A 27,378-nucleotide genomic window follows, 5' to 3' on the forward strand; every position below is an offset into this window, starting at 1 on the left:
TGCTCCTGGCTGTTGTTTATGGCACATCCAGACTGTTGCAATCGGGATGTTTCGCCGTGTGGTTAAACCGGCTCCGGCTGCGGCCGTGGGAGGAGGGATGTGCTCACCCTGTGATTACACCCCCGCACTTAAAACATGGATGGGGACACGGGGACACATCCAGACCCATCCCACAGCACCCTGCAGCCATGGGAACTGGGTCCCACAGCCCCGAGTCCCGTTCCCGGTGTGGCCCCTGCCAAAAGGAGGTCAGCCTGGGCCCGTGCCGCAGCTAATCCAGCCAGCAAATCCCCCGGAGGCACATGTGCTGGGCACACGTGGCCGGAGTGGGGCCAGGATGTGGCACTCAGGGGTCGGGATGGGGCACCCAGGGGTCAGGATGTGGCACTGGAGGCTGCCCCCAGGCTGGGGGTGCTGAGGGGTGTCCAGTGTGGGGGGCGGTTGGGTTTTGGTACTCGGGTGTTGGTGTGTGTCCATGGCACCCAGGTGTGCCCATGTCCCTGCCCGTGCCATGGCTGTGGGTGCCCGTGTCCCTGTGTCCCCAAGTGTCCCTCCATTCACACGTGGGGATGTGTGTATCAGTGTCCCCTGTCATTCTCCTGGTGACAGCTGGTTTCCTGGTCCCTGCACCCGTCCCTGTTCCTGTCCTGCTGCTGCTGCCAGTTCCCGTTCCGGTCCCAGCACTGGTCCCTGTCTTGTTCCTGCTCCCAGTCCCTGCCCCTGTTTCTCTCCTGCTTCCCATCCTCCTCCTGGTCCCTCTGCATGTTCCCATCCTGGTCCTGGCCTTTGTCAACGTGTTGGTCCCACTTCCTGTTGTTCTTCCAGTGCCTCTCCTTGTTCCTGTTTTCCACCTGGTTCCTGGTTCTGCTCCCATCCTGGTCTCATCCTTATCTCTGCCCCTGCCCCCTCCCTGTCCCAGTGCTGGTTCCCATCCCAGTCTCAGCCCTTGTCAGCCCCAATTCCGTGTCCCTGTCCCCATCACCTTCTTCATCCCTGCTCTGTCCAAGTGTCCAGCTTGGTCATGCTCCTTGTCCCTGTCTCAGTTTTGGTCCCTGCTCCCTGTTACTGTACCTCTCCTGCTCTTTGTCCTCATCCTGGTCTGCATCCCCATCCCTATCTCTGTCCCTCCGGCCCCCATCCCCGTCCTGGCAGTGGTTCCTGTCCCTGTCTCCATCCGTGTCCCCATCCCCTGTCTTTCATTATCCCGACCCTTGTCCCAATCCCTGTCCCTGTCCCCATCCCGATCCCTGTCCCGATTCCCATCCTGGTCCCTGTCCCCATCCCCAACCCAGTCTTGTCCCCATCTCGACTCTTGTCCCAATCCTTGTCCCTGTTCCCATCCCTGTCCCCATCCCAACCCTTGTCCCAGTCCCTGTCCCCATTCCCATCCCGGTCCCTGTCCCCATCCCGACCCTTGTCCCGATCCCTGTCCAGATTCCCATCCCAATCCCTGTCCCGATTCCCATCCCGGTCCCCGTTCCCATCCCGATCCCTGTCCCCATCCCAACCTTTGTCTCAGTCCCTGCCCTGATTCCCATCCCAATCCCTGTCCCCATCCCGACCCTTGCCCCGATCCCTGTCCCGATTCCCATCCCGATCCCTGTCCTCATCCTGCCCCTTGTCCCGATCCCTGTCCCGATTCCCATCCCGGTCCCTGTCCCCATCCCGACCCTTGTCCCGATCCCTGTCCCGATTCCCATCCCAATCCCTGTCCCCGTTCCCATCCCGGTCCCTGTCCCCATCCCGACCCTTGCCCCGATCCCTGTCCCGATTCCCATCCCGATCCCTGTCCTCATCCTGCCCCTTGTCCCGATCCCTGTCCCGATTCCCATCCCGGTCCCCGTTCCCATCCCGACCCTTGTCCCGATCCCTGTCCCCGTTCCCGTCCCGATCCCTGTCCCCGTTCCCATCCCGATCCCTGTCCCGATTCCCATCCCGGTCCCCGTTCCCATCCCGACCCTTGTCCCGACCCCTGTCCCGTTCCCACCCGCTCCTGTCCCGCTCCGGCTCTCGGGCTCCCCCTGCGGGCGGCGAGGCGCGGGGTCCTCCGGGCCGGCAGGGGGCGCCGCGGGGCGCGGGGCGCGCAGCCATGGCGGCGGTGCGGGCGGCGCTGCTCGCCCCGCTGCTGGCGCTCGGCCGGGCCGGCCCGGGGCCCGCCACCCCCGCGCGGGTCGAGGTGGCCGTGTCGGGGCCCGGGCCGGCGGGGCCGGCCGGGGCCGGCGGCGCGGCCGCGGTGCCCGGCGGCTCGTACACGCTGCGCGGGGCCGTGCTGGGAGCGGGGGGCGGCCGGGCCGGGCCGGGCCGGGGCGGCCCGCGCGGGGAGCGGGAGGAGATGGAGATCCGAGGCCGCCTGGTGCTGGTGAGCGCGGGTGGGGCTGGGGGCTGCCGGCACTGCCCAGACTGGGAGGGGAGAAGCTGGAAGTGGAGGGCTCTGGGAGGTACTGGGGGACAGCAAGGGAGGGAGGGGAGCAGTGGGGACTGGGAGCAGTGGGAGGCATCGAGGGCTGCTGCGGGTGGGGCTGGGTGCCACTGCTGGTGGCAGTGATGAGGGGAAGCAGTGGGAGCTGGGAGGCATTGAGAGACCAGGGGGCATTGGCAGGGCACGGTCAGTGTGCTGCCGTGAGTCCTTGGGCAGTGGGAAGGGAATGGGGCAGGGAGGAGTAGGAACTGAAGGGCGCTGGGAGGCACTGGGGGATTGGTGGGGAGGCCGGAGGCACTGGGGACTGACCAGGGCAGGATGCCCGGTGCTCGGGTGTGGCCAGCAGCAGACGGGAGGTGCACGCAGGGGCACAGTGGCAGTGGGGGCCAGGCTGTTTTCACTGTGTTACCCCAGCTGCTCTCCCTGTCCCCACACAGTGCCCGACTCACCAGGACTCCTGGGGCATGGGGGTGCTTTCGGGGTGCCCTGAACCTTGGGGTTCATCCCAGCTCTCCCTCTCCTTGCCATGTCCCCAGGTGGGTGACGTGGAGCCGGAGCTGAGCGCTGCCGACAGCTGGATCGGGGTGGTGCCCGTGGGCACCGAGGAGCCGGCTGAGGGCCCCCGGGGTGCCAAGGAGGAGTCCTTCACCACCGCCGTTGTCACCAAGGTGACCCTCTGTCTGACCCTGTCTCCCCTGCCTGGCCTGAGGGCTGCCATGGTGTTTGCAGGTCACAAACCCACAGGGGTGTCACCTGGGGTGTCTCCTGGCCAGATCTGAGGGGTCCTGGTCTGTGCTTGGCTGCCCAGGGGGGTCTCTTGACAGCTTCTGGCTCCTCTTGGGTCCCTTGTGACTCTTCACCGTGGCAGAGACGTGCTGGGTGCTTCCTGCAGCGGGACAGGAGCTTGTTGGGGACACAGCCCGGCTGTCCCCTGATGGTGTCCCCACTGTCCCTGCAGATGAAGCGAGCTCTGGTGCTGGGGGCCTCCGCCCTGCTCATCCTGGCGCTGAACCAGAACGCCATCCGTGAGGTAGGGCAGTGCCAGTGGCGGGGCCGGGCGGGGATCGCGCCCCGCTGACCGCTCTGCTTCCCTCCCGCTGCAGCTGGACGTGTCCCAGCTGCTGGCCAAGCCCGTCGTCATCATCCAGTCCTCAGACAACGTCACCAGGCTGCTGGGAGCGCTGCTGCGGTACGGCCGTGCTGTGGGAGGGGCTGGGCCCTGCCTTGTCACTACCTTGGCCTTGCTTTGTCCCCCAGCAGCTTGTGACACCCAGGGACCACCTGGGGTGAGCCCGTGTGGGGCTGGGGCACCCATTCCCCACAGCCCTGACTCAGCCCATCATGTTTGCTGGGGTGGTGTTGAGCCATGCCAAGGCCAGCTGGGGCTGAGATATTTTTCCAGGGGAGATCTGGGTCAGATCCGTCCCTTCCCCAGGGCAGGAGCCCTTCCATAGGTCCCATGTGGTGGCAGGTGGCCTGAGCCAAGAGCTTTAGCACTCTCAGTAGAAATTATCCAGACCGGTTGCTTCTTGTCAAACAACCTCTGTGGGTGTTTGTTCTCACCACCAGCAGCAGTGGGACCCTGTCTATCCTCCTGACTAGTGGGATTACTGCCGTGTTGCCACACATGGGGAAACTGAGGCACAAGGCTGGGAGGAAGAGTCCTGTGCAGGGTCACTGAGGGCTGGGCACAGCTGGGGAGGAAGTGTCTTGCTGTCACCTCCCCTGCGTGTTCCTCTGGTCCCCTCAGTCACTGCCCATCCCCTGGCACAGGGGAGCTGTGCCCAAATCCTGCCGTGTCCATGGAGTTGACACTTTCCTCTTTGCTCACAGTGGGCTCCAGGCTACGGCGAAGATCACGTACCAGGCAGTGCTGCTGGAAAACCTGGTATGTTTGTCTGTCCTCTTCCTCATTCTGCCAATGGGAGAGCAGGGCATGACTGTGCCCAGCCAAACTTCTCCGATCCATGGGAAGCAGCTGCAGGGAACAGGGAAGGGAACCCATGGGCGCAGGGCAGCTGGCAGCAGCAGCGTTCCTCCTCCTGGGACACGTGTGCTGCCATCGCTGGACGCTGCCGTGGCCATCAGCAATGCCGTGTCCTGCCCTGCAGGGAGTGACCCTCACGCTCTGGTCCACCTGCGGCCTGTCCCGAGGGGGCCTCTACGGGGAGTGGCAGGGGGTCATCTGCCCCGGGGAGAGCAGCTCGCAGGTCCAGGTACGGCACCGGGCTCCAGCGGGGCCGGGAGCGGGGCCGGGTGTCCGGCTGCCGTCCCCACCGCGCTGTCCCCACAGAAGTACCTGCAGCAGCTGTGGAACACCATCCTGCTGATCGCCCTGCTGCTCTGCACCGGCGTCATGGTGCAGGCCCAGCGCCAGTCGCGGCAGGACCTGTCGGAGCGGGACGCCGAGGTGGGAATGTGGGAATGTCTCTGCTGTGCACCGTGCCGGGGCTTTGGGGTGGGCTCTGACCCTCACCTCTGCCCCCACAGCTGGACCTGAAGCAGCACATCCGGCGGCGGCTGTCGGCGCTGAAAACCCGGCGGTACCATCCTGGGAAGCCGCCCCGGAGCCGGGCCTGCGAGATCGACAGCTGTGCTGTGTGCCTGGACCAGTTCCACAAGAGCCAGGTGGGACTGGAGCCCACCCCCGGCCGAGCCTCCGGTCGCTGGCCGGGGCCGGGGTGTCCCTGCCAGGGTCTGGGCTGTGTCCCTGGCACCCAGCTGTGCTCACATGTGCCCTCACTTCCCTGCTGGCAGTGGCTGCGGGTGCTGCCCTGCTCCCATGAGTTCCACCGGGACTGTGTGGATCCCTGGCTCCTGCTGCAGCAGACCTGCCCTCTCTGCAAGCGCAACATCCTGGGTGAGAACGGCCCCGGTGCCCAGCTGAGCCCCCCTGAGCCTGGGGCACAGGCTGGGGAGGAGCTGGAGCCTGCCAGGCTCCCTGTGCCAAGGCTGTCTGTCCTCCCTTGCAGGGAACTGCTGCACGGACAGCTAGCTGGCCCGAGGACACGCTCCAGGGACAGACCCACGGCTGCTCCAGGGACAGGAGGGGACAGGGGGTGCCCATCGAGCAGCGCTTGCTGCTGGAGCAGGGTTGGTGTGGCTGTGCCCATCACAGTGCCCAGACTTCGGAGAGGGAAGGACTTTGGGCTCTCCTGCTGGGTGTGAGTAGAGGGGTGGGGGATCCAGCTGGACAGTGCTGGGAAGACTTGGGGCACCCATGGGTGTAACGGGATGGGGACTGGGGCAGGGAGAGCCCTGGTCCTGCTGCACTCTTGCCCTGCTCACAGTAATTTTTCTAATTGTCGGGTTTTTTGTCTATTTGCTGGTAGCTGTGGCAGGGTAGGCAGAGCCTGGCTGCCGTGCCAGCCCCTCCGGGAGGTGGGTGACAGACCTGCCAGGGCTGGGGCTGGCAGGGCTGTGGGGTGACTCACAGCCTCACCGTGGGAGGGCAGGGGTTGGAGCCTTTATTTATAATAACTTATTAGAAAGGATGGCCCGAGTTGGCTGGAGAGCCAACACAGGGCTCGGCTCACCAGCACGGTCGCTGGGGACACACCATGGCACGTGTCCATCCCTATTAAACATGGAGCAAGGGCTGGCTGTGTGGTTTGTGTGGGTTTTGCGTGGGGCTCAGTGCTGGGCAGGCAGCTCAGAGGTCAGGGCCAGCCTGTGCCAGTGACTCAGTGGTTCCCAGCCCCTTGGTGCTCATGGATGGAGGGGGGAATGACTTTCCCAGGTTGTGGCTGTGCTGGTGGGCTGAGGGCAGCTCGCACTCCTCTCATCCCACACCAGCTCTGCTTTCCTCTTCCAAGTGTGGCCACATCCCAGTCCCCTCTTGGGAATGGATCCTGGCAGGAGCTAGCACACGCTGTGCCCTGGCACCAACCCCAGGGCTCTTCTGGGGAACTCCAGCAGCAGCGTAGCCATGGGTGACTGATCCCAGTGCCCAGGAACGTCCCTGGAGCAGCTCCCCAAGGAACCAGGCAGAGCCCTGGTTTCCCTTCCTGACGCACAAAGAGCTGGTAACAAGGTCCCCTGGGCAGGGCAGGTGGCTGCTGGTGGAACAATTTCTCTGTTAGGAAATTCGTACTGATCCGTGTTTATTTGCGGTGAGCTGTGGTGTGGTGTGAGTGGAGGCCAAGCCCCAGGCGTTGCACTGGGAGAGTTAGGCAGGGTTTGGCCTGGGATGTGAGCTCTGCCCGGAGTTTCCTGGAGTGCTGGTTGCTGGGGGCTCTATGCCAGGCCTTGTCAATGCATCCTGGCATCCCTGTGCTGTCCCTGCTGCTCCCGCTGCTGAGCCGCCTGCGGGGTGGGAGCAGTTAAAGGGGAGGAAGTGCAGGGAATCCACCCCCAGCTCTTTCCTCTGGGTTCCTACTCACCCAATGTCCTGCCTGCTGGCTTCCCTGTGGAGCTGGGACCCCAGCTGGGCCTGTGGGACGAGCTGGGGAAAGGAAGAGGAGGTGAAATTTCCCCCCACCAGTTTCAGCTCCAGTCACATCCCTTGGCTACCATGCCCTGGGCACCTCAGGCAACACCAGTTAAACCAGAGCAACCTCCCAGCAGCATGAGGAGTTTGGACTTGGTCCTCCTGGGGTCACCAGAGGATGTGTGCGGGCCTCAGAGTAGTTGTGGGATACACAGCACCCACTCCTGTGGCACCCAGCTCACCTTGAGCACGCCCTGCTCAGCTGCTGTCTTCACCTTGGTGAGCAGAGTCTCAAGCCGTGTGTTCTCCCGCTCCAGCACCTCGATCCGGATCTTGTTGGCCTGGAGCTGACTCTCCATGTCCTCTGTAAAGTTCCCACTGCCTGCAAACAAAATCCAACAAAGCCCAGCCTGCTGCTGCTGCCTGTCTGCTCAGCGGCATGGGCATCCCTCCTGCCTGCCAAGGAAAGGAGCCTGACCCGGGCAGGGAGCAGCCCGGGAAGTGGCAGCTGGGACCCCAAGCCCTGTGGGCAAAGGAAGCTCTGCCATGTCCTGGTCCTGCTGTATGTCCTGGCCCAGATGTGGGATGCACAGCGCCCATGCAGGGAGCACCCATGTTGGGATGGTCACAGCTTTGCACGGGGTCTGAGCACTTCCCAGCTATCAGTGGGACAAACGGAGTGTCTGGGGCCAGCAGGATCCCCTGGGAGCTCTGGAGACCCCAAGGCACAAACCCACTGTGCTGCCATCTGCTCCCTTACTCTCAAACTGCGTCTCAGTGGGGACATGGAGATCAGGGAACAACACCAGGAGCCTTTCCCGCTTCCTCAGCTCCTGTGCCTCTTCCTCCAGCCGGGATGTGTTCGCCTGCAGCTCCAGGATGGATTGCTCCAGTGCCAGCTTCTCCTGCTGCAGCGTGTCCAGCAGCTCCTGCATGGCATGGTGGGGAGGAGATGAAGTTGTCAGGAGTGAGGACTCAGCCTCTCATGGAAGGAAGGCTCTAGTGGAAGGCTCTCACCCCTCCCTGATGACAAGGATGTCCTATGGCAGTTGGAAGTGGACAATGTGCAGGGCTTTAGCTGTGAGATCCCTGCGTGTGCTGGGAGCCAGAACACCAGCCATGAAATGTGGAGCATGTCCAGGTGTCCAAGAACAGAACACTGGAGATGTGGAAGCACCTCAAGATGTCCCTTCCTGCTGCTCCCCTCTGCCCTGAATCAACTAGAGACTTGTCTGGCACAGGGTGGAGGGAGAGGGCTCTTCCTCAGGGAATCCCACAGGGATGTGGCCATGTGGCAATGTCACCCAAGGCCTCAGAGTACCCCTCCTGGGAAAACTCTGGCTGTGGGCAGGGCAGCGTGTGGCTCCTGACAGCTCAGTGACACAGCTGTGTCCCACACCTGGGTACCAGCACTCACCTGCTGTGCCTGGAGCTGTTTCCCACTCTGCTCCTGGCTCTGCTCCAGCTGCTCAGCCAGCCGGGCCTTGTCCTCCTCGGCCTCTCCCAGGCTGGCCTGCAGCTCCTCACGCTCCTGGTCCAGGCTGTCCAGCTGCTGCAGCAGGGTCCTCTGCTTGGCCTGCAGGGACTGTGGTGGGGGGTGAGCCCGTGTGGGGCTGGGGCACCCATTCCCCACAGCCCTGACAGCAGCAGCAGCAGCAGCTCAGCCATCCCACCGCTGCGGAGCGGCCGTACCTCCTCGTGCCGGAACATGCTCTCCACACGGACCTTCTCCTTCTCCAGCTGCATGCTGGTGGCACTCAGCTCCTGCTCCAGGCTGTCCCTCTGGCCTGTGAGCACCTGCACCTTCTCCTCCAACTCCAGCACCCGGCTCCGGGCCACCATTGTGGTCCTCATCTCCTCCAGCAAGGTGGTCTTGGAGAGCTCTGGGAAGACACAGCCACCATGGCCCAGGCTGGGCAGGGTGGGAGGCTGGAGGGCCATGGAGGTGATGAGAGGGATGGGGGTGTTCAGCCTGAAGAAGAGAAGGCTCCAGAGAGAACTTAAGAACCCCTTCCAGTGCCTGGAGGGGCTCCAAAAGAGCTGGAGAGGGACTTGGGAAAAGGGCCTGGAGTGACAGAACAAGGGGGAATGGCTTCCCACTGCCAGAAGGCAAGGTTAGATGGGATAGGAGGAAGAGATTATTCCCTGTGAGGGTGGGCAGGCCCTGGCACGGGTGCCCAGAGCAGCTGTGGCTGCCCCTGGATTCCTGGCAGTGTCCAAGGCCAGGCTGGACAGGGCTTGGAGCAGCCTGGAGAGTGGAAGGCATCCCTGCCCATGGCAGGGGTGAAATGGGATGGGCTTTAATGTCCCTGCCCGTCCAAACCAGTCTGTGATTCTGTTCAGGGGCACCCCATGCCCTCCACAAGCCCTGGCAAAGGGAGGCAGGTCTGACAGGAGGCCTGTGACCCCCCACCTCCCCAAACCTCCAGCAGCATCAGCCCACTCTGGCACTGGCTGAGTGAAGGAGGCCCATCCTCTGCCCATCCCCTCAGCTCTACAGCCCAGTCTGGGGGTGCAGGGGGCTACACGGGTGTGAAACACTCGTGAGGCCAGGGTGAGGGTGGAGATGTGTGAGCTGGGTGAGTCCCTGCATGAGCCCCTTACCCAGCTCCTGCACAGCCACCTGCTTTGCTGCCAGCTCCTCCTTCAGGGCCCGCAGTTGCTCCTCCAGCAGAGCAGCTCCTAAACCAGTACAAAAACCCTCTCATTAACCAGTTCTTCAAAATAAAACTAAACCAAGGGGCAGCAAACAGCCACACCAAAGAGTTTTCATCCTGATTGTGCTACCAGGGAGGAGGCAATGATAGGACACACAACCAACTCCCACTGCCTGGGATTGGCCTCACAGCAGGGAGAATCCCCCAGCACCTACTAAAAGTCCTGCTGGTTGTGGAGGGGCCAAAATTTGCCCAAAGACTGTTATTCTGCCTGCAAATGCCCCCAGGCCTCTGTACCTCTCCGGAGATCATCCTTGTCCTGCTCCAGCCTGGCCACAGCCTCGGAATGCTCCTTTTCCTTGGCTTTCAGGCCCTGCTCAGCCTTCTTCTGCTGCTCTGCTTGGGTGGCCTTCTCTGCCCGCAGCTTCCTGGAAAAGTCCTCAACCTGTTTCTGCAGCTTGTCCTTCTGTCTGCCCATCTCTTCCAGCTCAGCCTTCACAGGGTTCAGCTGCTGCAGCAGCCCCTGGAGGTGTTTGTTGATCCGGGAGAGGTCCTTGCTCTGCTCCGAGGCCCAGTAGCTCACGTCTGTTGCAGAGAGGTTCCTTCTCCCTGAGCTGTCCTCCAGCGCCTCCTGGAATTTGCTGAGAGCTGAAGGGATGTTCTGGCTCTGGCAGATGCTGGTGATGGCTCTGCCCACCTCGTGGAGGCTGGCCTGGGCGCTGGAGCAGGTGTCACAGGAGCCCAGGGGTGACCCTGGGGTCTGTGTGAGGACACTGCGGGTGCTCTGAGCCAGGCTGGGGCACGCAGGAGTGGACTGGGCAGCCTCTGGGGCAGTTCCTGACTCCAAAACATCTGGAGAGAAGCGTTTCAGGTGCTCCTTCTGGTATTTCCCAGCCTGGGGAGCAGAGGGTGGAGTGGATTGCTGTGTGGGGATCTCCCACCTACAATCCCTCCCCCGAGGGAGAGAGCACAGAATGAAACCAGAGCCCAGATCAAAGTGGAAATGACCCATAAAAGCCTAAATCAGGTGTTGAGATAGGACAGCAATGCAGCCAAAGGGACAGTGACCAAGGGGAAGCCTCAGCAGCAAAACATACTCCCCACCATCCCTTCTTTCCCACCCTCTGCACTGCCTCCTGGTTTTGCCACATGGATTGTTCTGAGACTTTTCCATGAGAAAGATCATGTTGGGGAAAATAAAATGCAGGAGAGGTTGTTTTTACCACCAATTATTTCACTGTCTTGAGACAGCTCAGCTCCACAGTGGGATCAGCAGAGCTGCAGCATTTTGGCAGTAGGAGAATATTTTCCAAGCTCTAGAGGCAGCCCAGCTCACTCATCCCGAGACCCTGGAGCAGGAGGGATGCAGTGGCACAGCTGGGAGGGGCGGAGGGAAGGGACAGATGTGCGACACAGGGGCCAGCACTCAAAGGGTGCGCGGCCACAGGGTGTTGAGAAGGCCCACCACGATCCAAATCCAGAGGGGGAGAGGAGTGACTCAGCTCGTGGGACGTCCCCAGATGTCCCACCTCGTGGCGGAGCTGCTGGCAGAAGGCCCCGAGTTTCAGCATGGTGCTCCAGAAGGTCCGGGCCGTGAGCCCCGCGGACATGCAGGGCCCCGGGCCCCGCGGCGGCGGCACCGCCCGCCCGCTCAGCACCGCGTCCGCGTAGCCGGTGAAGCTCTGCAGCAGCAGCAGCAGCCTGTCCCCACGGGAAAACACACCCTGGAGCTGGCACTGCCAGCTGGGCCAGGGCCGGCCCCCTCCCATCACCAGGCAAAGCCCCGGGGATGCGGGAGGGCGGGATGGGTGCTCCCGGGACTGCCCCGGTGTGGGCAGTTCATGCAGCAGCCACTTCCCAGAAATTGTGATTAAGCTCCCCCCAAAGATTTGGCACTGCAAATCCTGACTTTTAGGGTCAACAGCTCAGTGGGAATGGCTCATCTTTTAAATCAGAGCTGTATTTATTTCACCCAGACTGCAAAAGGGGCTTTGGCCTGCCGGGGCTGTTGATGCAGCTGTTTCCAAAGTTTTGGGAGGTATTTTAATAAGCCTGTCCCATCTGCTCCACCTCTGGCTCTGCTTCTTTGTGGCCAGTGTGTGCTGGGAGCTCTAAGCAGGGAAAGGAGTTGGGTTTTAAACTCAGCAGAGCATGAGGCCAAGGTGCTGGCACTGCCCATCGTGAAGATACATGGGGAACAAAGCATCCAAGACTTCATGAAAACATGGGATATCCTGAGCTGGAGGGGACCCAGGAATCATCCAGTCCAACTCCTGTCCCTGCACAGACACCCCAGCAATCCCACCCTGTGCCTGAGAGCATTGTCCAAAGGCACCTGGAGCTCTGGCAGCCTCGGGGCCCTGATGTGGCACTTGGTGCCATTGATAAGGTGGCATTACATCTTAGGTTGCACTTGATGATCTCCAAGGCCTTTTCCAACCCAGCTGATTCTGTGATTACTCCCTGGGGCACCTGCCTGAGCACCCTCTGGGGGAAGAACCTTTTCCTGATATCCAGTCTAAACCTCCCTGACACAGCTCCAGCCATTCCTTTGAATCCCATCCCCGGTCACAGAGATCAGAGCAGTGCCCCGGGAGGAGCTGCAGCCCCGCTGAGATCTGACCTCAGTCTTCTCTGTTGCAGCTGAACAGACCAAGTGCTCTCATGCCCAGCCCTTCACCACCCTCTCCGCCCTCATCTGGATGCTCTCTAACAGCTTTGTCTGTGCTGAGGTGCCCAAAACCTTTGCTAGGACTTGGATAAGCCCAGCACATCAGACACAAGGTGCCCTTCCCCGCGGGGCAGGAGCCGCTCCGGGCTGCCTGGGGGCTCTCACCTGTCAATGAGCAGCTCCAGCAGCACCACGTGTGCGTGCTGGCTGAACTCGGGCTCGCTGTCGCTGTGCCTGTAGCGCTGCAGCAGCAGCGCTATGTCCAGCTCGCAGGACACCTTGTCGGGGAACTTCCAGGAGGGGAAGCGCACGGCGCCGGCCCGGGAGCACACGTCGGCGATGGCGGCCTGCAGGTCCCGCAGGTCGGCCCGCAGGCTCTCCATGCAGCCGCGGTGGCCCAGGAGGTGCGCCATGGGGCGCGGTGGGCCGGGCACGGGACCGGCGGGACACGGCCGGGGAGCAACGGGGCCACCAGGCCCGGGAGCGATGGGGCCACCAGCCCTACCGGCACAGGCTGCTGGAGCAAACCCGCACGGCACCCCCGGGCCCGGCAGCCTCCAGGAGTGCCGGGGAGCCGGAGGGAACCGGGGGGCTCGGAGGAATCAGCAGCAACCGCGGGGAAGAAGCGCCGGGCCCGGGAGCTGTGCTAGGCCGCGGCGTCCCAGCGCTGTCGCCATGGCAACCACGCCCCTCCCCGCTGCAGTGGTGCATTCTTGCACTGCCCCCCCCGCGCGGGGCGCTAATGGTACATCCCGCAGCGCCCTATCCCCGCCCACATCCCGGCCATCTGCGCCTGCGCTCCCGGTGCGTCACTTCTGGCGCGCACGCGCGGCACAGCGCCCGCCGCCGCCATTTCGCCCCAGTCGGAGCCGGCGCCGCGTCCGCTCCGCACAGAGCCGGGCCCGCTCCGCACAGAGCCGGGCCCGCTCCGCACAGAGCCGCGTCCGCTCCGGACAGAGCCGGGCCCGCTCCGCACAGAGCCGCGTCCGCTCCGCACAGAGCCGGGCCCGCTCCGCACAGAGCCGCGTCCGCTCCGGACAGAGCCGCGTCCGCTCCGGACAGAGCCGCGTCCGCTCCGCACAGAGCCGCGTCCGCTCCGCACAGAGCCGGGCCCGCTCCGGACAGAGCCGGGCCCGCTCCGCACAGAGCCGCGTCCGCTCCGCACAGAGCCGCGTCCGCTCCGCACAGAGCCCCCGGCAGCGCCTCCATCGGCCCCGCCCGGCGCGGAGCCCCCGGCCCCGGCAGCGCCATGCCCGCCGGACCCGTGCAGGCGGTGCCTCCGGCGCAGCCCGCGCCCCCCGCCGAGAGCAAGCCGGTGCGGAGCGGAGGGGAGGGGAGCGGGGAATGGCGCGGAGCTCAGGGCTCTGGCAGTGTGGCCCTCACGGGCCGGGCCGGGCTGGGCTTGGGGGAGCTGCGGCTTCGTCCGGTGCGCGGTGTTGACCCCTGTGCCGCGCTCGGGTGAGAGCCCACCTGCAGAGCTGCCCCAGCCCTGGGCAGGCACAGGAGGGACCTGGAGCTTTGGAGAGAGTCCAGAGGAGGCACCAGAGATGCTGCAAGGGCTGGAGGTCCTCTGCTCTGGAGGCAGGCTGGGAGAGCTGGGGGTGCTCACCTGGAGAGGAGAAGGCTCCAGGGAGAGCTCAGAGCCCTTCCAGGGCCTAAAGGGGCTCCAGGAGAGCTGGAGAGGGACTGGGGACAAGGGATGGAGGGACAGGAGACAGGGAATGGCTCCCACTGCCAGAAAGCAGGGCTGGATGGGATATTGGGAATTAGGAATTGTTCCCTGGGAGGGTGGTGAGGCCCTGGCACAGGGTGCCCAGAGCAGCTGTGGCTGCCCCTGGATCCCTGGCAGTGCCCAAGGCCAGGAGCCTGGGCTAGTGGGAGGTGTCCCTGCCCATGGGCTGGGGTGAAATGAGATGAACTTTAAGGTTGCCTTCCAGCCCAAACCATTCCAGGATTCCTTGGAGACAGCAGGATCCAGCTGGGGCTGGGCAGGAGCTGAGCCCTTCCCTGGCAGTGCCCTAGGGCTGTGGTTCCAGTGAGTTGGGGGGGGGGTTGCCAGGAGCTGTGGGAGCTATCCTGGCTCCAGGAATGATGTGTGGAGGGATTAAAAGCCTGAGGGAGTGTGGCAGTGCTGTGTGTCCCTGTAATCTCCCAGAGCCTTTCTCTCTTGGCCATTTTCATGTTCTTTGCAGCCTTCCTGAGATGGGAATGTTCATTCCTCATGCATTCCTGAGATGAGAATCCAGCTCCCACAGAGCTGAAGCTGCTGTCCTGACTCTCACACAGGAACATCAACACTCTTGGGGCTGACAGGGAGCTGATCTCGCTGAGAACCTTGGAAAATTGTGATTCCCCCCCAGAAAAACCCAGTGGCTTTTATGCACAGTTGTTACCAAGGCAACATAGCAGCATTGTTAAATATCGCTAGTGTAGTGTTGCCCCATCCTTCAGCTCCTCAAGATGATGTTCTGAGGGAGTGGGAATAAAACCTAGAAATGTTCATGGTGCCTTTTTCTTAACACACCTTGTTAAGGTTGTGTTTTATGGGATGGTTTGTTTTGGAAGGGACCTTAAAGCCCATCTCATCCCACCCCCTGCCAGGGCTGGGACACCTTCCATTGTCCCACGTGGCCTTGGGCACTGCCAGGGACCAGTTTGACTTCAGAACATTTTCTGGCTTGGATTTTCTGTGGATTTGACAGAGCTGGGAGCTCTACCTGGATTTTAAATTATCCCTGACTGTAGCCCTGTTAGGATTATAAACATTTCCAGCAGATCTGTCCCAGTTTATAACACCTTTTCTTGGAAGCTGCTTGGTGAGGAAAGAGAAGCAGCATCTTTAGTATCCTGCAAAAGCATCTTATGGTTTTACTGGAATACAGATCCTCCTGTAACATCAGTGAGAAAAACACTCTTGGAGATTTTCTCTTCAAAACACCTTCTGTTGCAGCTACAATGGCATTAAAAGCTGTGTTTTATTTAATGTGGAGTTAATAATTCAGGTCCCACAGGCCCCTAGGAAGATGCAGAACTTCCACAGCTGCTGAGGAATGATGAATTATTCCTGGAAATGTTACTGGAGCCTCTTGGCTCAGCATTTAAAAACATACTTGGGGTCAAGGCTGATACAGTGAAAATTGTTTTGGTTCCCATGGGGGCACCTTCCTTGTCCTGCTGTCTCTGCCCCTGCAGCAGGTGCCCCTGAGAGTCCAAGGAGTTGGTGGGATGGATGATCCAGATTGTTCAAGCAGTTCAGTGGCTGAGAGGCTGAGGAGGAGGATGGATAAAGGTTCCTGTGTGCCATTGTTTGGGATGCCTAATCCTGACTCCCCTTCACCTTTTGCAATGAAACTGTCTTCATTACAGCCAGAAGAGGAGCCTAAAGAGGAAGCAGCACCAGCCAAGCCTGTGGTGGGAATTATTTACCCTCCTCCAGAGGTCAGGAATATTGTGGACAAGACTGCCAGCTTTGTAGCCAGGTAAGTGGCACTGGTGGTGTCTCTTTCCTGGGATTTTCATGCTTCTGCTGTTCAGTGCAGCTCTAGAAGCTGAAGCAGGTCCCAGTTTTGTGGTTTTGCGTGAAGGATTTCAAGGATTGAGGTTGTACCAGTGAGACTGAAAAAGAAGTCTCTTCAGGAGAGGGTGTAAGACACCCTTTGCTAGAGAAACTGGTAGTAAATAAATAAAGTCCTTGTTCAAATGTGCAGTGAGTGCTGCAATAACTAGGTGACCGGGCCTGTTCTGAATGATCTGAAGGGGAAACCAAATATCAGGTGCAAAGGGAGCCCTGGTACAGGAGTCATGGCTGTGTTTTGGTGCTAAAATGTGGTTGGTTTTGGTTCCAGAGAATTACTAAATGCTGCTCCAGTCCAACCCTTATTGTGTTACTCATCTTGAAAGTGCTGCCAAGGAGCGTTGGCTGCTTCTGAGCATATGGGGCTGTGTTTATCCTTTGGGATTGCAGAGAGCTCCTCTTTTGGAGGAGCTGGAATGTGTAAATGAGACTGGGAGTTATCCAGAGAATATGAAGAGGAACACCCTGTGGCAGCTGGGAATTTTCTCCAGCTGCCCTGAAATCACTGGCTCGTGCTTTGGGTGGGAGGAGGGGATTTTACTTGGACTGGGACTCCTAAATGCAGCACTCTGGGCTGGTCAATCCCTGCACAGGCTGATGTTTACCTGCTTTTTTTCATCATATGATCACTCTAGAACTGAAATTAGTCTTGAGAACTTGTTAATAGAGCAGATAAAATGGATGTAGTAAGTAACTTGTAAACTTCATGCTTCATAACTGTAAACTTCAGCCAGTGGTGGAAATGACCTTTGAGTGCAGACAGATGTGGCTGGCGAACACTTGTGAGTGTGAATTTTTAATATTCACATTAAAGGCACAATTAGGGTGACAGTTGCATCTAACTTGTGTGTGTTCAGCTGGTTGTGAGCTACTGAGGGAGAAACTCTGGTCGTGTGAGAGAGAGAATGATCTTCCAAGGGGCTGATGCCTCAGCACATCCTAGTCTGAAAGAGACATTTACCCTTGAGTTGATCTAAACAGCTTTTCTTCTTGCTCCCCAGAAATGGTCCAGAATTTGAAGCCCGAATTCGTCAGAACGAAATAAATAACCCCAAGTTCAACTTCCTGAACCCCAACGACCCTTACCATGCCTACTACCGGCACAAGGTCAGCGAGTTCAAGGAGGGCAAAGCCCAGGAGCCCTCGGCTGCCATCCCCAAGGTCATGCAGCAGCAGCAGAGTGCCCAGCAGCAGCTCCCACAGAAGGTGAGTGTTCCTTTTCATCACTTTGGGGGAGATTTTGGCCACTTTGGGGTGGTGTCACAGCCTGGGGTTGAGAAGGAAGGAAGCTTGAAAGTCAAGAAGGAGCAGTTGGTTGTACATCAGTCAAAATGCCAGCAGTGACAGGCTTGGAGTCAAGTGTCTGGGGCTTTGTTTTGATGCAGATGTGCATCTCCCAGCTGCTGGTAACTCAAAGCTGTTTGAAACTTTTTTAATTGGTCCATTTTAAGTAAGTTTAGCTCTGTATTGACTTACAAAGTACTTGGATGTGGCAGAGGCAAGCCTTGGGAATCCCTTGAAGTTCTGTTTGGCCTTGTTGCATGCACTGTTCTGTAGAAACTTTTTGTGCCAGAAGGATCGACCTTCCCTTAAAACATGGGGTACAAAGTGCTGCTCACCTTGTTCAGCTGTGCCTTTAAACATTCTGGGTGGGAAGAGGGCATGGAGTGAATCCAGGGCTTTTCCGTGTTTGATGTGGCCAGCAGCCACACTGGTGGCCCTGGGAAGACTATAGCTAAGTCCTGATACATTCCAGATTTGTTTCTGTTGGAACAACTTTTTAATAGTTTTAATAGTTTTAAATTATACCTGATGATTTCTCATCCTTGCACCTGCCAGGATGGCAACTGGCATTGCTTTCCCACAGCAGCTGGAGGGGAAAAAAAGCTTCTCCTGAGTGGTGACTATTCCTTGCAAGTGATACCTCAGGTTTTAGCTTTAGTATTTTTCAGATTCTATTCTGCTTTAGTGTGTAAGTCTAGGCTTCATATCAGGGGATGGTGAACTCCCTTCACAGATAGGGAGACAAAACAATTCCTTCTCTAGCTGGGGACCAAGGACAAATGATCCAAATCTTGGGCCCAGGAGCCTGAGATGAATGATGAACCGAAGAGAGAAAACAAGAAGGATGGGAATTCGTGGGCTAAAGCTGTAATTGGACAATTAGCTCAGATATGCAAATGGAGCAGAACTTATAAAAATGTGAGACCCCATGACCTGTCGTCCATTTTATGGCCATTTTGGGTTGTGCTGCCCAAGGGGGATCCATTGAGGGATTAACAAATCCCAGCTTTATCCTTTAGCTCCATCTAGTCTGTGTTCTAGGTCAGCCTTCACCAGGCATCACAGAAGTCACTGGGCTGTGTCTGCTCTCCCTGCAGGTGCAGGCCCAGGTGATCCAGGAGACCGTGGTCCCCAAGGAGCCCCCGCCCGAGTTCGAGTTCATCGCGGACCCTCCGTCCATCTCGGCCTTTGACCTGGACGTGGTGAAGCTCACGGCGCAGTTCGTGGCCCGCAACGGGAGGCAGTTCCTCACCCAGCTCATGCAGAAGGAGCAGAGGAATTACCAGTTTGATTTCCTTCGCCCCCAGCACAGCCTCTTCAACTACTTCACCAAGCTGGTGGAGCAGTACACAAAGGTACTCCAGGCAGGGTGATTCCTTCTACAGCAGGAATGAGTTTGGAGGGCTGATGAAGCCCTACAAACCAGCCAGGCTGGAAATATCCAGGAATCCATCCTTTAAATCCTACTCTTCAGAGTGGATATTGTAATGGACACAGTAGTCTGTCACCTAAATGTGCCACACACTATTGTAATCTCACTAAAGTGTTGTATTTTTTGTTTGTTTGCTTTTTTTTGTTTGTGTTTTTTTGGTGTTTGTTTTTTTTTTTTAAATCTGGAGAATAATCTGACCGCCACAAGTGAATATTTTGAAGTGTAGGGGTGAGCAGTACGTAGTGGGAGGGCTGCAGTAGAATAAATAGCATATAGCCCTGGGGGTCTGCTGGTATTGTTAGCAGTGTGGAAAGAGAATAATTGCTCTGAAAGAGGATTTGGCACAAAGAACTGTCACTAACTGTCATGTAAAATGTGTTTCAGATCTTGATCCCACCAAAGGGCTTACTCCTCAAGCTCAAGAAGGAGGCCGAAAATCCCAAGGAAGTCCTGGATCAGGTATTCCAGAAAAGAACTGCAAAAATGCTGAAGCATTTTGGCTATGTTTTAAGTTTTTTTCTCTTTGCATATTTTTGGCTTGTTGGCAGCAGATAGAGAATAAAACAGATGTGTCACTTGCTGCCACTTGTGTACAGGGTGCTCTAAGTTCCTGTAAGCTGCAGCTGGTGTTCGTATTGGGGGTAGTTTATGGCAGCACAGAGATACTGCACAGCCCCATTTCCACGTGCTTACAAAGTGGAATCCTGGAATATCCTGAGTGGGAAGGATCCCACCCTCCAGTCCTCATGTCCCTGCCTAGACCCCACCCTGTCCATCCCTGGCAGTGCTGTCCAAAGGCTCCTGGAGCTCTGGCAGCCTCGGGGCTGTGCCCATTCCCTGGGCAGTGCCAGCACCTCTGGGGGAAGAACCTTTCTCTCGCCTTCAGCCTGACACTGCTCCAGCTGTTCATCCTTTCATTTGCAGACCAGCAGTGAGATGGCTGTGCTGTTCCTTGTCTGACACTGTGCTCTGCCTGCTCCTGCAGGTCTACTACAGAGTGGAGTGGGCCAAGTTCCAGGAGCGAGAGAGAAAGAAGGAAGAGGAGGAGAAGGAGAAGGAGCGTGTTGCTTATGCCCAGATTGACTGGCATGACTTTGTGGTTGTGGAAACAGTTGACTTCCAGCCCAACGAGCAAGGTACTGATGTTAAATGTTGTCACCTCTATGGAACTGCCCCCTTTGTGCAGGAAATGTGTCCTGAAGTGCCGTTTTTAGGCAGACATTGGGATTTACAGCCTTTTATCCTTCAGTGTTGAAGGGAAAAGCCTTACACTGAAATTTTGCAGGGCTGTTGTTTTTCTTGTGGAGTCACTGATGTTCTCCTTGAAGGAAGTCCAGGACTGCAGTAGTATCCACTTCTCCCCTTCCACCAGGACAGCAGAACTTGTCCCACTTTCTAGTAGTGCTTCCGTTTATAAGTCACTTTATCTTCATGTGTCATGCTGGTGTTTGTACAGACTCCATCCATTCCCTTCTTTATCCTCTGACTGCCAAGGATTTTGTTGCCACTCCTTTTTGTTGAAGAATTGGTATTTCTGTCAGTGTGTGTTGAGTAGTGAAATGGGATAGAAAAACAGAAGCTCTGTTTTCTGCATTGTAGGGAATTTCCCTCCTCCCACCACTCCAGAAGAGCTGGGAGCTCGAATCCTGATCCAGGAGCGTTATGAGAAGTTTGGGGAAAGTGAGGAGGTGGAGATGGAGGTGGAATCAGATGAGGAAGATGAAAAGCAAGAAAAAACAGATGAGCCTCCAGCCCAGCTGGATCAAGACACACAAGTGCAGGATATGGATGAGGTAACTGGATAATAGGATTTTGTCCCCTAAAGTTTATGTGGTTTATGATAGTCCCCACTTTCACTGTAAATAGTTCTTCAGTTTCTTGAGGAAATGAAGTTTCCCTCTGATGAGATCTCCAAACAACCTGTTACTGCTGGAGTATGGTTGTGTGTTTTTAATGTTTTCTATGACAATACAAGTTCCAAGAGAGAAATCCAGTAATTTTGGCAGCCAGTGGTATGGATTTTATATTTCTGCAGTTTTAAGTCTTTCAGGCTATTTTGTGCCCAGAGTCTGGAGCACTGAAAGATGACTCATCTTAGCCTCTGCCCACTGTAAGCTGTTTTTCTGGTAACAGGGAACAAGAGTGTGGTTAACTGTGTAGCCTGTGTGCAAGGCTGCTGTAATGTGGAAGCTGAGGAATGGTTGCTTCCTCTTCTGGGGCTGCTAAATTTCTGAATCATGGTTCAGGTGTCCAAAACAGCTCCATTGCTTTGAAGCTGCGTAATCCATTCTTCCAGCACTGTGTAGGATTTTATGTCTCTCTCAAAGGAATTTGACCACTGGAACTTGGTTGTGATTTTTGGTTTTTTTTTCAATAAGGGGTCAGATGATGAAGATGAAGGTCAGAAGGTTCCTCCTCCTCCAGAAACTCCGATGCCACCCCCGCTCCCTCCCACACCAGATCAGGTCATTGTGCGGAAAGATTATGATCCCAAAGGTAAATCAAACTAAAAACCCACCTTTATCTTCCTGAAGAATCCCAAATCATTTGTTTCTAGACTGAACCAACACTGTGGTTTTGCTCTCCTAGCCTCAAAACCATTACCACCCGCCCCGGCTCCGGATGAGTACCTGGTGTCTCCCATCACTGGAGAAAAGATTCCTGCCAGTAAAATGCAGGAGCACATGAGGATTGGGCTCCTGGATCCCCGGTGGCTGGAGCAGCGGGATCGATCCATCCGGGAGAAGCAGAGTGATGACGAGGTCTACGCCCCAGGTCAGCTTGAGCATTGCACAGCCCCTCCCTGCCCCCACCGAGCAGCACCATCTGAAATGAATCTGTGTGATGCCCTTTCTGTAATAATGAGATGGGAATGTTTGTCAGCTGTTGCTGGCCAGTATCTTTCAAAAAAAAAAAAGGGAACAAGAGTTGGACTTCAAAGGTCCTTGTGGTCCCTTCCAACTCATAATATTCTGTGTAAAAAGAGCATCACTCGGTCACTAGGTATCAAATAATAGAAAATTCAGTAAGAGGCTTGGTTATATTGCTTGAGATAAGAATTGCTCTTTTCCCTCAGGTTTGGACATTGAGAGCAGCCTGAAGCAGCTGGCAGAGCGTCGTACTGATATCTTTGGTGTAGAAGAGACTGCCATTGGTAAAAAGATTGGTGAAGAAGAAATCCAGAAACCAGAGGAAAAGGTAGAGTAGAAATTGGGAATTTGTGTTTGGAGGGTTTTTTTTTTTTATAATAGGTCTATGTAGCATTGTGAATGCTCAGAGACAAAAGAGTCTTGATATTTTTCTTCCTATCAAGTTGTTCTCTGCATTTCTTTGCAGTCTGGCCAGGTTGGGTTAATCTGATTTATTTTACTCTCTCAGGTGACCTGGGATGGCCACTCAGGCAGCATGGCCCGCACTCAGCAGGCTGCTCAGGCCAATATCACTCTGCAAGAGCAAATTGAAGCCATCCACAAGGCCAAGGGACTGGTGCCAGAAGATGACAGCAAGGAGAAGATTGGGCCCAGCAAACCCAATGAGATACCCCAGCCACCCCCTCCCTCCTCAGCCTCCAACCCCCCTGCCAGTGCCCAGCCCATCACGTCTGTACCTCGTCCACCCACTGTGAGTGTTTGGGCTCTCAGAAGCCAATTACTGGGGCTGTAGTTAATTAGGAGGGGTCCTGATGGAGGGCAAGGGTCCTGGCATGGAAGAAGGTGTTGTGGGAAATTTGTGGTTTAAGAGTAGTTTGGAAATACTAGAAGAACCTTACTGAGCTTGCTGTTAAAAATGGAATATGATACTTAGGTGGAGTTTTACCTTAGAGGTATCAAAAAGACTGGGATCAGCTGGGCAGTGGGATTTTGAAGGCAGAGAATATGGCTAAGAAAGTGATGACTGGGGGCCTTTGTAGGTGTAGAGTGATGTTGTACAAAAGCAGCCCGAGGTAAGAAGGGATCTTCTGTGAGTCCCAAACAGCAATTTAGCAAAGGACTAAGTGGCTGATCCCAAAGCAAGGGGGGAAGGAGGACCCCTTTAATCTGTTAATGAGGTTTCTGTGCCTGTTGAGAGCAGCTTGTGTTGCCCATATGGTGGGGCCACTAAGGCTTCCTGCGAGTCTTTGGGCAGCAGAACCCGTGGTTCTGTGTTTCCCTGTATTTTTCATCGGGGCTGTGGCCAGCCCTGGGCATTCCTGCTAAGGAGCTTCACCTTCTCTCCCCAGATGCCTCCTCCCGTCCGCGCCGCCGTGGTTTCTGCAGTGCCGGTCATGCCTCGTCCTCCCATGACGTCCGTGGTCCGGCTGCCCCCGGGATCCGTCATAGCCACCCCCATGCCTCCCATCATCCACACCCCACGCATCAACGTGGTGCCCATGCCCCCCTCTGCTCCCCCCATCATGAGCCCCCGCCCACCCCCCATGATCGTCCCCACAGGTCAGTGGCTTCAGCTTTTCCTGGGGAATTGTTGGATAGTTCCTTTAGAACGGGCTTTGGCTTGGAGTCTTTCTCCTCCTGTGCCCTGGTACTGGTGTGTAACCAGGACTGCAGGCACTAAGTTGTGTTAAGAGTTTGGGGGTGTTTGGTATGGCTTATCTAGTCCTGCTTTTGGGCTCAAGGCTCTTCCTGCACCATGAAATGCAGGGAATCCTGTGGCCCTAGGAGCCTGCTCGGGTGAAAATTAAGAATGCAGGGTAAAGAGAAGCTGCTAGCACCTCAGTGGGTGTTACAGCTCCTTACAGAAACTGCTGCTGCTGGAGGAAAAGCTGTTTGCTGGACCTTTTCCTCATTAGGTGCTTTGAAGTTAAAAAGCATGATGTAAAAAGCAATTCTTCTTTTATTTTCATCTTCTTTTCTTCCCCAACTGGAGGAGCTGGCACTGCTGCGTGCCAAACTGAGAGCATGTTCTTTTTTTGCAAGATCTGCAGGAAGCGCTCATGCCTTGTTATCTCTTCCTGGAATGCTTCCCAATATAAGAGCTCTTGAATGTTTGAAGTTTGCATGTTGCTGTTGGTTGTAACTTCCTCCATGTATTGTGGCATTTATTTTCAGCCTGTGCTGCTCTGCTCAGCGTGTTTTTGTTGTGAGAGGGTGTTTGCTGTGCACTCAGGGGGTGACTGTGGGTTGTGATGTGTGTCTCCCATCCATTCCAGCCTTTGTCCCTGCTCCTCCCGTGGCTCCGGTCCCATCCCCGGCACCAATGCCTCCCGTCCACCCCCCGCCACCCATGGAGGATGAGCCGGTCTCCAAGAAACTGAAGAGTGAGGACAGCCTGATTCCAGAGGAGGAATTTCTGCGCAGGAACAAGGTACATACATGTGTGGGTCAGAGTCCTGGGCTGCTCCACTCTAGCTCCAAAGGGGCTCTGAAGCCAATTCCCTGCACAGAGGGGCAAAAATACCTGGCAAGAAGGGCCCGAGGTATCTCTTTTGTCATTCATGAGCAAACCAAATTCCTTTGTTTCTTATTGGGAAGAGCTACACAGGGTGGGATAATGCTCTTCTGTAATTAAGGGCAGTGAGAGGTAGGTTATAATTCAGAGAAGAACTAAAGTTGCTAATGAGCTTTTAAAGAGAGGAGGGCTAAGCTGGAGATGCAAAGAGATTAGAGTATCAATGCCAGCATGATAGTAGGGTAATGTGGTGTATTCCATAACAAGGTGAGCCTCTGTTCCTTCCTGAGCAGTGCCAGTGTCACAGGAGGAGTTGTAAATCGTTAGGAAAGTCTGTATGGTTTTTCTGGGAATATTTAAAAGAGGAGGTTTAGATGGGATACTGGGAGGGAATTGTTGTCTGTGAGGGTGGAGAGGCCCTGGCACAGGGTGCCCAGAGAAGCTGTGTCTGCCCCATCCTTGGAAATGTCCTTGCTTGGATGGGGCTTGGAGCAGCCTGGGGTAGTGGAAGGTGTCCTCTGCCATGGCAGGGGGTGGGACTGGATGGACTTTAAGGTCCTTTCCAACCCAAACTAATCTGTGGTTCTGTGGTTTCATGTGCACAGAGGAGCTGTCACCTGTTCAGGGCTTCACACCCTCACCCTGTGACACCATCAGCATGCAATCGTGCTGAATAGATGGCACACGAAAGGAAGAGAAATCCAACCAAATAAATGCTTTATTGTGGGAGCAGTGGAGTAACTTGTAAAGACATTTCAGTGTGTTTACTGAGGAACCAAGATATGGAAACGAATACTTAGTCTGGTGCTGCGTTATCACAGCCCTGAGAGACTTTATCTGTGTTTTCCTGTAGGGCCCGGTCACGGTCAAAGTCCAGGTTCCCAACATGCAGGACAAGACGGAATGGAAGCTGAACGGCCAAGTGCTGGTGTTCACCCTGCCCCTCTCAGACCAGGCATGTAGCTCATCCCCCTGCCCTGCTCCGTGTGCTGCCTTTGAGAGCAGCAGCTGGGAGCTCAGCCTGCTCCCCACACTGCAGCTCCACGGGGCTGGGGAGCAGGACTGGGACAAAAGCACTGAAGGAGCCCTTTGATCCTCCCCAGGTGTCTGTTATAAAGGTTAAGATCCACGAGGCCACAGGGATGCCAGCTGGGAAGCAGAAGCTGCAGTATGAGGTGGGTATAAAGCCTTCAAATGCTGGTTGTTTCTTCAGTGCATTCTCTCACATGACTTTTTTTACAAAGAAAAATTATAATGTATAATTTAATGCACGGTGAGATACTGGAAGAGCAAAGGGAATGTTTCTCCTGCCTGCACAGCTGTGACAGGTCTGCCCTCTGTTACAGCAGGACAGGCTTCTAGTAGGTGATTAAATCAGTGGATTTTCACATTGTTGCTGCTGCAGATGAGTCCTCCAAACTTGATGTGGCTTTCTCCGAAATCAGCCTTGTATTATTAGAGTTTTAGGTTGTTTGTTTTTTTTTTTTTGACATTTAGCTGCAGCAGCCTGCTCCCACAGCTCTACTGTGTGCTCCGGGAGGTGGGCGAGTGTGCTTTGGAACCCTGGCAGCTCAGGGAAGGCTTTCTCCAGCACAGGGAAGGGAAGAACTCACTCTCTTTTCTCTCTCTTCCTCTGGAAGCCAGAGCTGTGAGAAAGGCTCCGTTCCTTTTTAATGACTTATTTCCAGTCATGCATGTGCCCAGACAGGCACAACCTGCTGCCTAAGCAGTGAACTTTGTGCACTTACCTCCTCAGAGTTCATCTGTGGGCAGATACTCTGTTAACCCTTAGAAAGGGAGCCGAGTTGATTATTTTTAAGGGGAAAAAAAAACGGTGGGGGGAGAGTGGAGCCTGAATAACTCCCCTTGTGGTGACTCCTTATCTGTGTGTTCTAGGAGCCACATTGTCTATATTGGCTGGCCTAGTGGAAAGTGTCCCTGCCCATGGAGGTGGGGTGGATGGGGGGATCTTCAGGGTCCCAAACCATTCTAGGATTCTATACCCACCTCCAGTGTCCATCTAGGACGCTGAAATCTCTCTGAGGTCTTCAAAGTCTGCAGTGTTCTGTCATCTCCTTGCTCCAAGTACAGCCAGGAGGGTTGGGATCTGGGTGGGATTCTGTGGGAAGGCAACACAACTTCTGACTGCTCTTTCGTGGTTTTTTGTCCTTTTCTCCTCCCCTCAGGGCATCTTCATCAAGGATTCCAACTCCCTGGCTTATTACAACATGACGAGTGGCTCTCTGATTCACCTGGCACTCAAAGAGAGAGGAGGCAGGAAGAAATAGGAGGCGTGGAGCCCCGAGACGTAACGTGTCCATGTTGTAACCCCAACCCTCCCAATCCTATTTCCATTCTGACCTTTTTGGGGCTGCATCCACTGCCCCCCAGCAGTAGTTTGAACAGAGAGACTTTGATCCCCACTGATGAGAAGCTGATGGAGCCCTAAAATGTGTCAGTGTAGTGAGTAGTCTGTAGTGATCAGTGCTTTGCTTGAGTGCAGAATCTCCCTTGAATCCCCTTGGGAAAAAACATCATCAAGGTCATACCCAGCTTAGTTTAGATCCATCTTTGAGGGATTTATGGCGGCCAGGAGCATCATCTGTCTGCCCTCAGCACTCACTGCTTCGTTTAACCTCTTGCTAATTGAAAACTTCTCCACACACTTATTAACCCCCTTGTTCTTTCCCTGTCTTGGATCTTGTATGAACCCTGACTTGGAGGTTTTTCCTCCCTTGGCATGAGCTTGTGTTGCTGTTCATGTGATAAAGGAGGTCTGGGTCTGCTCTGGACAGCCTGTGATTTGTTTCAATAAACATGCAGCTCTCCTTCCTTGGATTTGGGGTTTTCAATGGAGATGTGCCTGGTTTTGGAGCACCCGGATGGGGAAATACATCAGGATTTGTAATTAAGCAGTTTACAATAGGAAATCCTCTTATTTTCTGGGAAAAGCTACAAGAAAAGGGGCTTGTTGAAGTTTCCCTGGTGCTGCTCAGTCATTCCTGAAGGAATGCTTATGACTGTGTGTGTGTGTGTGGGGGGGGGGTGGGAAATACTCTGAACTTAGCAAGAATTTTATTGGAAAATGTGACTTAATTATATCCTGCAGTTGGAATCTCTTGGGCCTGGGGAGCATCTGGGTCTGGAAAAACAGATGACTCCTGGGCCTTCAGTTAAGAGTTTGATAAAAGCACAGCACAGCAAAGTTAATCCATGGAATCAAGTACCTAGAAAGAGGCAGGTGTCTGGAATTTGGGTACCTCTATTTTTTTGGGTAACCCAAAGCCATACACTTATTATTACGTATATTTTCAGTCACGATCGGGCTGTGCAGGAACATCCTGTTTACCTTGTTCCATGCTTAGGAGGGGAGAGAGGGATGAAGCAGGAGGGAAGAGCCAGCATCCTTCTGCCTCTGGTGTGCTCCCCTGGGTCCAGGAGGAAGCCCTGTGGCTGTGGGGAAGGTGGCTGGCACTGGCCCAGCCCAGGTGGCCCGTGTTCCCTGGCCACAGTGTCCAGCTGTTGTC

The 27,378-nt window shown here is 56.1% G+C and overlaps 4 protein-coding genes across 5 annotated transcripts; 2 read left to right on the forward strand and 2 right to left on the reverse strand.

Annotated features, from left to right (window-relative positions):
• The first annotated feature begins 2,089 nt into the window (after nucleotides 1-2,089).
• RNF215 (ring finger protein 215) lies at nucleotides 2,090-6,018 on the forward strand. Its single transcript, XM_021537359.2, has 10 exons — nucleotides 2,090-2,359; nucleotides 2,956-3,087; nucleotides 3,378-3,449; nucleotides 3,523-3,608; nucleotides 4,253-4,307; nucleotides 4,531-4,635; nucleotides 4,713-4,829; nucleotides 4,910-5,047; nucleotides 5,177-5,279; nucleotides 5,392-6,018. Exons 1-10 carry the CDS (start codon nucleotides 2,090-2,092, stop codon nucleotides 5,412-5,414), a joined length of 1,101 nt encoding a protein of 366 aa, XP_021393034.2. The 3' UTR covers nucleotides 5,415-6,018.
• A 487-nt stretch (nucleotides 6,019-6,505) lies between these two features.
• Nucleotides 6,506-11,274, reverse strand: LOC110474138 (coiled-coil domain-containing protein 157-like). Its single transcript, XM_031506221.2, has 9 exons — nucleotides 11,035-11,274; nucleotides 9,803-10,400; nucleotides 9,453-9,530; nucleotides 8,541-8,731; nucleotides 8,266-8,433; nucleotides 7,609-7,777; nucleotides 7,091-7,230; nucleotides 6,802-6,863; nucleotides 6,506-6,724 (listed from the first exon to the last, which is right to left on the reverse strand). The coding sequence occupies exons 1-9, from the start codon at nucleotides 11,272-11,274 to the stop codon at nucleotides 6,523-6,525; spliced, it is 1,848 nt and encodes a 615-aa protein (XP_031362081.2). The 3' UTR covers nucleotides 6,506-6,522.
• A 1,063-nt stretch (nucleotides 11,275-12,337) lies between these two features.
• Nucleotides 12,338-12,589, reverse strand: LOC110474137 (coiled-coil domain-containing protein 157-like). The gene has a single exon (XM_021537306.1). The coding sequence runs from the start codon at nucleotides 12,587-12,589 to the stop codon at nucleotides 12,338-12,340; it is 252 nt and encodes an 83-aa protein (XP_021392981.1).
• Nucleotides 12,590-13,006: 417 nt separating this feature from the next.
• Nucleotides 13,007-26,689, forward strand: SF3A1 (splicing factor 3a subunit 1). Of its 2 annotated transcripts, XM_021537308.3 has the most exons (16): nucleotides 13,007-13,491; nucleotides 15,543-15,655; nucleotides 16,752-16,956; nucleotides 18,132-18,389; nucleotides 18,851-18,925; nucleotides 19,452-19,602; nucleotides 20,066-20,259; nucleotides 20,845-20,962; nucleotides 21,056-21,241; nucleotides 21,543-21,664; nucleotides 21,845-22,087; nucleotides 22,686-22,896; nucleotides 23,613-23,767; nucleotides 24,705-24,806; nucleotides 24,955-25,026; nucleotides 26,038-26,689. In XM_021537308.3, the coding sequence occupies exons 1-16, from the start codon at nucleotides 13,426-13,428 to the stop codon at nucleotides 26,137-26,139; spliced, it is 2,373 nt and encodes a 790-aa protein (XP_021392983.1). In that variant the 5' UTR covers nucleotides 13,007-13,425; the 3' UTR covers nucleotides 26,140-26,689. The 2 variants fall into 2 exon arrangements, with proteins under 2 accessions (XP_021392983.1, XP_021392982.2); XM_021537307.3 differs by lacking the exon at nucleotides 13,007-13,491 and having other exon boundaries at nucleotides 14,144-15,655.
• The last annotated feature ends 689 nt before the right edge of the window (nucleotides 26,690-27,378 follow it).

This window comes from Lonchura striata, chromosome 18 (assembly GCF_046129695.1).
Source record: "Lonchura striata isolate bLonStr1 chromosome 18, bLonStr1.mat, whole genome shotgun sequence".
Classification (NCBI taxonomy): Eukaryota; Metazoa; Chordata; class Aves; order Passeriformes; family Estrildidae; genus Lonchura; species Lonchura striata.